Source organism: Lactuca virosa, chromosome 9 (genome assembly GCF_052849685.1).
Source record: "Lactuca virosa cultivar CGN04683 chromosome 9, Lactuca_virosa_CGN04683_v6, whole genome shotgun sequence".
Classification (NCBI taxonomy): domain Eukaryota; kingdom Viridiplantae; phylum Streptophyta; class Magnoliopsida; order Asterales; family Asteraceae; genus Lactuca; species Lactuca virosa.
Genome location: NC_136434.1, coordinates 293,098,447 through 293,109,966, shown reverse-complemented (window position 1 = coordinate 293,109,966; position 11,520 = coordinate 293,098,447). Strand labels below are relative to the sequence as shown.

General features: G+C 32.0%; 2 protein-coding genes across 6 annotated transcripts; one reads left to right on the top strand and one right to left on the bottom strand.

The window, feature by feature from the left end:
- The first annotated feature begins 1,070 nt into the window (after positions 1 to 1,070).
- LOC145141372 (Cytochrome c oxidase biogenesis protein Cmc1-like protein) lies at positions 1,071 to 3,843 on the top strand. 5 transcript variants are annotated; one of them, XM_079074653.1, is made up of 5 exons: positions 1,071 to 1,203; positions 1,335 to 1,450; positions 3,101 to 3,175; positions 3,357 to 3,461; positions 3,653 to 3,843. In XM_079074653.1, the coding sequence occupies exons 3-5, from the start codon at positions 3,131 to 3,133 to the stop codon at positions 3,752 to 3,754; spliced, it is 252 nt and encodes an 83-aa protein (XP_078930779.1). In that variant the 5' UTR covers positions 1,071 to 1,203; positions 1,335 to 1,450; positions 3,101 to 3,130; the 3' UTR covers positions 3,755 to 3,843. The 5 variants fall into 5 exon arrangements, with proteins under 5 accessions (XP_078930779.1, XP_078930783.1, XP_078930780.1 ...); XM_079074656.1 differs by lacking the exons at positions 1,071 to 1,203; positions 1,335 to 1,450 and adding exons at positions 1,478 to 1,864; positions 1,992 to 2,262; XM_079074657.1 differs by lacking the exon at positions 1,335 to 1,450 and having other exon boundaries at positions 1,125 to 1,203.
- A 1,517-nt stretch (positions 3,844 to 5,360) lies between these two features.
- On the bottom strand, positions 5,361 to 10,742 carry LOC145137935 (zinc ion binding / DNA binding protein). Its single transcript, XM_079072078.1, has 10 exons — positions 10,328 to 10,742; positions 9,958 to 10,028; positions 9,680 to 9,870; positions 8,678 to 9,581; positions 8,133 to 8,236; positions 7,946 to 8,005; positions 7,234 to 7,284; positions 6,965 to 7,035; positions 6,440 to 6,642; positions 5,361 to 5,933 (listed from the first exon to the last, which is right to left on the bottom strand). Exons 1-10 carry the CDS (start codon positions 10,426 to 10,428, stop codon positions 5,575 to 5,577), a joined length of 2,115 nt encoding a protein of 704 aa, XP_078928204.1. The 5' UTR covers positions 10,429 to 10,742; the 3' UTR covers positions 5,361 to 5,574.
- Positions 10,743 to 11,520: the final 778 nt, after the last annotated feature.

Sequence of the window (11,520 nt, the reverse complement as noted above, 5' to 3'; positions counted from 1 at the left end):
GAATCACAAAATGATCCAAAACAGGGTGTTATAATAAATATGTTCATCTCAATGTTATTTCTCATAACACATATTTTCACACATACACACACAAGTGATATCTCTCATTTTCTCTCTCTTTGTATCCATATTATGGTTTTTCCTTCTTTAGGGTTTGTTTGTCGTAATCTGTGAGTTTGTTTGTACTAAATCTTAGAATTCATATGTTTGAGTGTTGTAAGTGTGTTTGTAATGAGATATTTCCTCTGTAAAAGTATTAACATTGAAAATTTTAAGTTTATATTTTTTTAAGTTAGTATCATAGCTCAAATTAGATTCTCCAACGTTATTACTGTTGTACAGCGTGGCTGAGATCTTCATCGACTCATAATCTCATTTTTTAGGTCAGAAATAGTTAGGATTGATATTAGGAGAAATATATATATTTTAATAATATATTATATGATTAATATATTAACTAGAAATAGTTTATATTTAATTAAGAATTAATCGAAACTAACTGGAAATTAATTTTGGATTAATTATAATTAATTGAAAGTACACATGTTAAATTATAATTGTTCAAAAGTTGAGCAATGAATGCAGTTCTAGAACCTCGATGCCTGGACAGTTTTGACAAGAAACCATAAAGGTTATTGAAACCTTGACAAGGAACCATAAAGGTTCTTGAAACCTTCTGTAACCGATAAGGAAACATATTTGAATTGGATTAAAATACTATTATTTTAAAATTCATATCATGGTTTCTAGCAACTATAAAGATTGACCATCTCCCTAGCAGAAATCGATCCCTACATACACACCTAGGGAAGTTTGTTTTCCTCTCGTCCCCTCTCCAATATTTCGATCCTAAGGTTTCTAGGGTTTTGAGTGTGAACTGTGAACCATTAGAGGCATCAAAGGGTAAAAAAAAATCAATTTTAGCGAGAAACCGGTTTTCCATCCGGGGGTAAATCCGATAGTCCAAAATGCTAAACCAGTTTGAATTCGGTCACTGGATTAAATCCGATCCAGTTCGGTTTTGACCAAATCCTGTTTTCGGATTGGATCGGATCGAAAAGGTGAATCCTGTTTCGCTGTGCATAAGTCCTTGGTACACATACACCATTTCTGAATGGCACCCGAGTGTAGGATACGTATGCTCGTTTGATTATTTCGCTCAACAGTCTAATCAGCTTCATCTTTCATTGTTGGTCCGTTAAGGTTCCTTTTCTTCCCTTGTATACTGTTTCTTCATCTATTGGTTGTTCTCTATAAAATTAGGGTTCTATGAGTTGAATTGTGATGAACCTGATGACGGGTTTTACTTAAGTTCTACATTTCTGTTATTTTAGGCAGGAGCGCTTTACTTCTTTGAGAAAATATTCAATCTGATTTAGACTGCGCCGTCCGTCGTCTGCCCTGCTGATCGGCACCTCCGCCTCGTCAGCTTACTGTTCCCTCACTCCAGGTAAATCACTGCGGCCGATTCAGTTTGCAAGTTTTTTTTTTTATTCTTTTGCCAAATCCTCCGGCTACTTCCGGATCCCATTTGAGGCAAGATCTCATCTCCCTCTCTGTTTTTATATATGCTTCCAATCAGTTGAATTTTTTAATGCTTTGCTATATGGAGCTTGGAGGATTTAATTCAAAGGATATATGTACTCTAAGTCCAAACACGATTAAATTATTAGGTTTCTGCGGTAGATTAGGTTCCTCTCCACACACCCTCTATAAGATCTTCACATAGGTATCTGGAAATTTTAATCTGTTTGATGGATTACTGGATTAAGAGGACGTTCTGAATCGGTCTGATTAGGAGCCTTTGGTTCCCCATTTTTTCGCACCTCTTAATGGAGTGGGGATCATCTGGTCAGATACGAGGGTAAGTCTGAACAACTCTGAATGTAATTTTGGTAACAATGCCCTTTTACCCAAATACCCTTCCATCGCATTCTCTCATCACAACCATTACAAGCTCCCGTTTTTTTCTTCTTCTTACGCTTCTCCAGTCCACTACCGTCGCTGCCTTCAACCTCGACGCCTCCCACCGCCGTCCTCCTCCTTGCCTCCGTCGATCTCCTCCCATCAGCGACCACAAGCGCCGGCGATTTTCTTCCTTGAACCTCGACGCCTCCACCATCGTCTTCCGTTGAACACCACCACGATAGATAGCTTTCATTTACAGGATCTGCTCTTGTTTCCTTCTCAAAGAACAACCGTTATACCAAATCCCACTTTACTTCTTCCAAGAAATTAGGGTTTATTTTCCACGTTATAAAGGTACTTAATTTATCCTTTTTGCTTCAATCCCCATCTGGGTTCTTGTTCTTTTCGTCATATTTGATCTAGTTATTTATTTATTTATTTATTTATTTCATATGCTGGTAATATTAGGAATAAAACGGCAATGATGAACAACCAAGGGTTTAGGTGTTGTTAGACGTATCAGTTCGTTTGGTAGAAAAAGAATTTGATTTTGATTCAATTTTTTCTGGCTCTATATATGAGCATAAAATATGTGATTTCAGAAGTCTATGTAGCTTTCTTTTGTATGAAGACTGATTGAGTATTTTGTTGATGATTGAGTACTTTGTTTGTCTGATAAATTTTGTTTTGTTTTGTTTTTTTTAATATTTCAATCACACTGTGTGTATGTTGATTTTCTGAAAGTTTGATGTTGTATCTATAGTGGTTTCATCATTTTTGCTATTATGCTACTGAGAACATAATTCAAGTTGCTAAACTTTTTTTGTTCATCTGCTGTGGTAATTAAAGTGGCTAAACATCCTATATGAACTTATCAATTTTGATGGTAGGTTATTAGAAAATAAAAATTGATTGAAATTTATATATTTCAAGTATAAATAGTTTCAGAAAAAAATGAAAAGGAAGTTAGTTAAGTTTATAGAAGTAACGGTCAAAATAGGTTAGAAGGGTAAAATTGTCATTTTTAATAATACAACATAGTTATTCAGATGTCTAAACAATCAACATGTTTTCATTCAGAGACAGATTAACTCAGAGCCTCTATATGGTTTTAGTGTTCTTGTTGGTTGTTGGTACTTGTTTCTTTATGATAATATGAAATTAAATTTATGAAATGTTTTATTTTGTGCAGTTTTCAAAATATTTGTTTGGAAGACACAAAATGCACCCTCCTTTGACGTTACATAGGCACCCAATGTGTGCTGAAGTAAGTTTTCTATTCTTCTATGTTAAACAATCATATAACCATAACAATGCTTTTACACATGAGATCTGAATAAATAATCATTTTATCTTTATATTCCAAACGACAAAGTTCACAATATTCAATATAATAATGTCTCATATTGTTCATACATTTATTGATTATGCTCTTGTGTTTTGTGTAGATAATTGAACAGTTTCAGAAGTGCCACCTGGACCACCCTTATGCAAAATTCTTTGGTGAGTGCACAGATCTCAAGATAAAGCTCGACAAGTGTTTCAGACAGGAAGTAAGCTTTCTTTAATAACTGGGTGTTATCTTATTTTTTTCTTTTTCCCTTTTTTAATACTTGAAATCAAGAATCTTATAAACATGGGAAAATCAGTTAAACAGACTCTTAACATTTTAAAATGAGGACATGTCGTAATCTGGTGTTAGCTGTGTATTTGTTTCTCATTTCTTTTGTTTTCATGGTGATAGAAAGCTGTGAAGAGGAAGGCAAATTTTGAAGAGAGTAAGAAACTGAAAGAGAGACTACAAGCTTATAGGAAAGAAGCTTCTGGAACTGAGAACATCATGTAATAAAATAAAACCCTAGATAACTTTTTCAAAAGTGGAGCATGGAATGATACAAATACAATTCATTAAATAACAAAATTGATTTTCATATATTTTTGAGATGTTGCAAATCATATATAACTAGAATTTGTAGCTTGTTTCTATGGATTTTGTGAGAATGTAATAACAGCATAAGGTATATGTTTCTTTTCTAAATAAAATAAATAAACCAACCGTTTTAAGGAGACTAAGGTGCTGATTGTTTTTTCGAAGCCAAAACGTCTGTAGTCTGCAGATCATATCTGCAATCCTCTGCAACAGAACAGGTGAATCAAACATCTGCAATCTGTAATAAGAAGTATGTTATTTTAACGATAAACTTAAAATTTAAATAAACTGATTTTACAAACTTAAAATAGTTTTTCAACATTAAAATTTAAATAAACTGATTTTACAAACTTAAAATAGTTTTTCAACACCGAAAGATTGCTTTGTTTACATAAAATAAAATCAATATGAGGGACCAATATTTCTATATCACTATACATAAAAATAATACCAAACCAGCCTCTAAACAAATTAAAATAATTGTAGAATATATATAAATTTTAAAATTATAATTTAGACAATCGCTTTTTCATTATTATATTTTAATTTTAATATCTATACAAATGTTGTTTTAGTCAATTTTATACATTTCAAAAGTTTTCAACTATCTTTAAAAACAATCATATACAAACAACTAATTTTGATGAACACATTTGTAGAAAGATATGTTTTGATTTTTATATTTTTCATCATGATTTTCTATTCAATTAAAATAAACAGTATAAAATTAAAAATAATTTTTTTTATTTTAAATAGATTAATAAAAACATAAATAAAAATATAACATCTCTATATTACTTGGTAAATTTTCCACATATTGTTATAATAATTTAAAAAACAAATTACATTGTTATGACTATAATTACGATGATGCATATTTATGATGTTTTTATATTAAATAAGATTATTAAATCAACGACGGTTATAAAATATTACTTTAAATGAACTTATTCATATAAAATTAAAAATAAAAAAAGATATGATGATGCATATTTATGATGTTTTTATATTAAATAAGATTATTAAATCAACGACGGTTATAAAATATTACTTTAAATGAACTTATTCACATAAAATTAAAAAGGAAAAAAAGACATGTTTGGTTCTTTGAAATAAGTGTATCGTATTAAATTTGTATAGATTAGAGAATTGAAAATATAAAAAAATTTGGAGGGAACATAATAAGTTGTGAAGACTAGACACGAGTCAATGTCTGGGCCAAGAAGGCCTGTGTAGACGTTTTTAGGTCTGCGCACTTCAAAAACAAACACTCTGCGATGACATATGTCTGCGCGGCGCAGACAAAAATGATCACACAGATTTGCAGACAAAAAACAAATAACCCCTAAACGACCATTTTATTCTTATTGTAAAAAAAAAAAAGAAATAGCCCCTAAGCAGTGATGCATATGCTAAAATGATCTTTTGACATGTTGAAATGTTTTTTTTATAAATTAAATATTTTCTTTCTTAGCAAATCCTATTCTAGCATCATGGGAAGAACTCAAAGAACAAAAGGCTATACTTAAAGCACACACAATTAACATAAACACCATTAGTTTAAACATATTAAAAAAACCAGTCAAACCCTTATAAACACCCATGTCCCAAAACCTCTGGTCCTTTATGAGGCCTTCAATAGTAAACCACTAATAGACTTACTTATAAACTTCATATACGAATTCGACTTACTAAAATACCCGAATCACAAAGTTTCAAAAGAATCCTTAAAAACATTATTTTCCATCAAAAGCAAGATGAAGCACATCGGTCAACGGTTTCGCCTGTTCTTCAGTTTGACTTGAGTTGTAAATCTTTGACTCCAATGCAACTCGGGTTTGACTCCAGTTTTTAAGCACCGACAACGAGACGGGCCCCACCTTATCGCCACGTGGGCTCATAACATACCATTGAGAGCTTTTAATGTCTTCAAGATCCTCCTTGCTTATATCAACGGTTGACTTTTCATCACTTGAGTCAGACAATTGAGTAGGGTTTTTGACAATAGATGGCTTTTTTGGCTTGTTTTCGAAAAACTTTTGGAGTTTTATTGCCATTGCGTATTTTTCAGATGCTGGCATTTCTTGTTTACTATCTTCTGCAAAATTTAAATTGTAAATCAATGTTTTGAAAACAAAAAAGAAAAGATTATTCTTACAACAAAACTTGACTTGGCATCATGTCAGATGTAAAATCAGGTAGGCCCACAAGGAGCCTGATTCATATATAACTTACCGGATTAAGTCATGTCCTTATTTAAGTTCATCAAGTAAAAAATAATTTTTTTATATAAAAAGCAATGTTTTGGGAACATAGGAAATGATGAGGGCAGAAAAAGGGTAGATTACATTTTTGGTCCCTAAGTATAGCAGCTTTTTGCAATTTTGGTCCCAAAAAGTTTATTTGAGATTTTCATAACATTTTTTGCCATGTTCCAGGTTAATATGACTATTTGGGACAAAAATTGAAAAAATAAGCTACACTCATAGACCAAAAGTAGTCATTTTTGCATTAACATCAAATAAGGACCAAAATTGAAAAAACAACTATAGTGAAGGGACCAAAAATGTAAATTACTTGAGAAGAAAATATTTACCATACCTGAAGTAATGCCAATGTCTTTAAATTTTCCAGATGATGAATGTATTAGAATAGATTTTGGTGAGTCTTTGTTATCTTTCTTATCATCTTCAAGAGGTTCAGCTTCTTCAATATCTGGAATCACAGTGGGGATCTTTTCAAGTAATTTTGTCTGATTTTCTGGAGTTTGTAGGAATTGCCTTCTTTCCAAATACTCATGTAGCGTAAAATACTCACATAGGTTAAGGACCAAATAGTGTAGAATAGTCACATAGGGTTAAATACAAGAAATAACAATCTACTTTCATTGATATGTTTATTATAATTTATAACCTCACACTTTCATTTTCAATTATAGCATTGTCATCAAAATGCAAATATTTTTTAGAGTATAATTTCATAACAAGATTAAAAAAATGAAAGTAAAGAGGTTATAATATAGATATAAATGGAACCATGTTGCTATTTCTCGCATTTAGCCCTTAAATATATCATTCAAATGGGAACATATACACAAATTAATTATTGACTACTAAAAAAGGATATTCTTTTCTCCATCCTTTTTCATTTGCTTGATCAATACGGTGTTTCAATAAAGCCAGCTCTCGGGGAATCCACTATGATAATAGCAAGCATCATTAGATGTTGAAATTATGCATTAATAAACTAAAAACAATAAAGAGAATCCATGTTTGAAATCTGTGTATTGCCTAATTAAGCACCATTTATTAAACAAGAAATAATATATGGTGCATTATATTATCAAGTAATTATGTAGCGAATTGTAAAATAAAAATGCGTGTTTCAAGACTTACATGTGTTACAATGTCCTTGTGAAGACTCCTAGCCTTCTCTTCAACTTCAACCTGTCATACAAGTAAATCTGGTTAAATTTTTTATCTCCTAAAAGTGGGTCTCAATAATATTTAGCATGTATGTGTTATGAATCATACTTGATAGGTCTTTAAGTTAATAGATAATAAGTATTTTATATTCTAGGAAGTTATCTTGTTTCCGTTTTTAATTTTGGCAATTAGGATCTTTTATTATTTGAGTCGATTTTTAGAAGTCTTTGTTTCCTGATTTGAGTCTTTTGTTTATCCCTATTTAAAGGGTAGTCATTCATGAAATAAGATAGGCTGGAATTTGAAAACAATCAATAGAGTAATATTAGGTTAATAGCTTAGTTTACTCTCCTGCAAACAAACAGGAGGCTAGGTTACAGGGGAGTTCACGGCTTTTTCAAGCACTAGCACTGGTCCTGTCACGAGGTCTAGATCCCGGGTCATAACAGTATGAAAGAATTTAATTATATATCTCCTTACTTCTTTTAGCAATTTTATTGGCAATAGTAAATTAGAAGCGCATTTACTACCCTCTCGTACTTCATATACTTATTTATTATTACATTTAAAAGATTTTTTTTTCAATCATGAGTAAATGACCTACCAAAGATTAATAATAGGTGATGAAATAAATAAGATAAGCAATAAAACAACACTCGATTGAGTTAATGTGTAAGCTTACCACTTCAAGCTTTTTCAGTAAGCCGGATTTCACTTTGTTTTTCAAATCTTGACATTCCTCCTGAAATTAGTAAAGTCCAAAACCGTTGAATTTAAATTTATATTTGTTAGTTGATTATTAATGGCTTTCAGTGATAACATATTAAAATGATCATGTACATAGATAGATAAATTATCTACTCCCTTACCTCAGTGAACTCATCATCTGACAGCAAATTAATGCATATATCCGTTTCTAAAGATTGCAGCATAAAAGTCTGCTCACTTTCACCAACCAAACATTTTTTTACGCCTGCATATACATTAAAGCAAACATAAATCTTGTAAATAAATACGCAAGTAAAAATCAATAAATAAACTCACAACACAATATGATGCATGTGTCATCAGACGCAATGTGCATGTTATATACGTTACATATCAGGCACCGATTGCATACAACTATACAAGTATGGATGCACCAGGTGCCTTAATACATACACATATGTATGCACCAGGTGCCTGATCTACCGGTTGATATATCTATCAACCGGTAGATATCAGGTGTGATAAGTATTTATCACACCTGATTACATACTACAAGTATGCGTTAGGCGCCTGATTGGCACACATACAAGTATGCGTAGGGCGCCTGATTGCATACAAGTATGCCATAAGCGCATGATACATACAAATCTATGCCTGGCGCATACGTATATGTACAGATATCATGTATTTAAAAGGAAAAACTTACCAGTTACTTGCATAAGGCGATAAGCATTCCTTAGAAAGAAACCATTTGCATCTTCTTTAACTCTCACAAAACTTCCTATTACCTTACTTTCAAAGCTCTCAGGTTCTTTTTCAAGTTTCTGCACTAAACTTCTTCTCAAATACACAAGCCTTATGTTTTCAGGAACAATCAATGCAAAACGAAAACACGTAATATCAACCACTGGCTCTTCCTTCTCTATTAACTTATCTCCATTGTTCTTTTTCTTCCTTTTACATGCCACCACTTCCTCTTCCTTACAATCCATATCATCATCATCAAACCCTAATTCATCATCATCATCATCATCCGATGACACTTGATTTTCCGCCAAATGGGTTTCCAAAGAATCATAAATTCGGTTGAGTTTAATCGTTTTCCTCTTGAAAATAGAACGTAACCATACATCACATTCAATTATCTTGTTTTTCTGAATAAGATCTTTCTCCTTACCATATCCCTTTACAATCTTTTCAAGCTCCCTTTGTGATAACGCATTCGTTGTATCTTTCCCTATGTTTTCAAGAAATTGGATTAAACGTGTTGATCCCCATCCCATGAATTCTTCCTTGTTTGGTTTCATTTTCTCTTTCTCTTTCGCTTTTGACTTCCCTTTTGTTTTGGATGATGATTCGGGCTTTGATCTTTTTGTTTTTTTTGCTGATTCATGTAATTCCATGTCATCACCTTTTTCTTCATAATCCGAACATTGGTTGTCATCACTATGATCATCATACTTATCTGAATCATAATTCTTTCCGGACTTTAACTGCCCTTTTGCAGCTATTAGAACATCAAGAGTTAACTTTTCGGTATTATTAATAATCTCCCAATATTCCTTATACAAAGTCTCATAAGTGTTACGATTATTGAAGTCGATAGTTTCCTGAAAAACACACCAAAAACATCGATTTAAAGATAGAATTTAGAAAGGTTTTTAAAAATTTTGTATGAAAAGGTTTAAACTTGTGATCATATTCATACCCCATCAGAGTCAACATCCTTCTTTTCTTCTACAAGTAGTGCAAGCTTCAAGCAATGATTGCAGAATCCTTTCTTCCCTTTCACATGAACAAAATCAGCAGATTTGATACAACGTCTGCATACACCTTTTGGACAACAATAACAATGGACTAGATCGGAAGTTCTATCACAAATATCACATTTATGCAGATCTGAAAATAGAATCCGAACATATATTTTAGCATGATATGATTATTTTATAAATCTATGCATAATTGAAGTTAATGCGAGTGGCTTACCACATATAAATCGACGTTTGGAATTTGCAGATGATTGTGCGCATTCGGGATGATATGACTTCAAACAATCCCTGAAACAAGTGAAAGTAACTTCCTTTATTAAATTTCATTCAGAAAAGAGGTGACTAAATCCCTAAAATTATATTATAATGGAGAAATTGATGACAGATCAACATCGTCTAGAAGAATTGATTTGGGGACTTCATGCATTCAACTGTTTATCAAACTAAAAGACCGATATACCCTTGAGTTTAGAAAATATACATCCAAACAAGGGTCAACTTCTTGTAAACGAAAACCTGTCAAATCATTTAACTTTCTTGGACCAAATGTGTGAAAAAACCACTTGAAATAGAATTCGGAAACTCACTTGTGGTCACAAATAATTAAATCGCCACCATCTTTGCAGACGAAGCACCATTCTTCCGAATAATCTTCCTTTTTGTAAGCTTTATTCGCTTTCTTTTTCATGTCTGCAACGCAATGTGTGTTCCGATATCTTTTTCGAAGAAACCCTGCTCTAGTGCTCTGTAAAACCCTTTTCTTTATCCCTAAAATCGCAACTCGAATGCAATCACTTGTGAAAGACGATTACCATAACAAACGTTTTGGAGAAAATGCACGTGAATCCAGCTGAAAATCGAGTGATTTGGGGTTATTCGGTGATGATCAAACAAAATACTAGTCAAAGTAACGGATGATCGTAGCTCAAAAGTTTTGCTGAAAAGCAAGAGAGAGAGAGAGAGAGAGAGAGAGAGAGAGAGAGATTTTTCAGGGTTTTGGTGAGTGGGTTTAGGAAAGATATTTATATGGTTTTAATTCGTGCGATTTATTGACAAAAGTACGCGAAATTTCAAGGCTTATTTGTATATATCTTGAAGGGAATATTTTTTTGTTTTCCAATAAATGACATTAAGTATATATAATTTAATTAATTTATAAGAATTTTAAATCGAACTTTTGTTGGTAAAAAAAAGCTTATAATCTGAAATCAATGTTAACGATATTCTGTATATACTTTTAATAAAATAGAAATACTGAAATTTGGTCAACCAGGATTTTTGTATATTTTTAAATAAATTGAATTTGTTTGCAAGAGAAAAAAGTATAGTTTTAACAGGACTTATTTTTTACTTTAGGGCATCTACTTTTATATAGTAAAATGACAATAAATGTGGGGTTGTTGGGACAGTGGTATAGGGATTGGGTGATAACATAGAAAATGATGCCCATTTTTTTTTTCCTAAAATTGTCTTGAAAGTGTAATTTCTTTCACGTTTTCTTAATTTGATTAGACTAAACTGCACAAATGGTCCCTGTGGTTAGCTCAGAATTGCCATTTTGATCCAAAAAAGTTTGGACTAGCACCAGAGGTCCAAACTTTTCATTTTGTTGCGAGTTTGGTCCAAAACTTTATGAAAATATTTAAAATGACGGAATTGCCCTTTTGATTTTGTTTTTTCATTTTCTTTTATTACAATAATTAAAAAACAAATAAATAAAATACAATCCCACCCCCACCTCTCCCCTCTTCTCGTCTCTCTCTCTCTCTTTCTCTCTCTC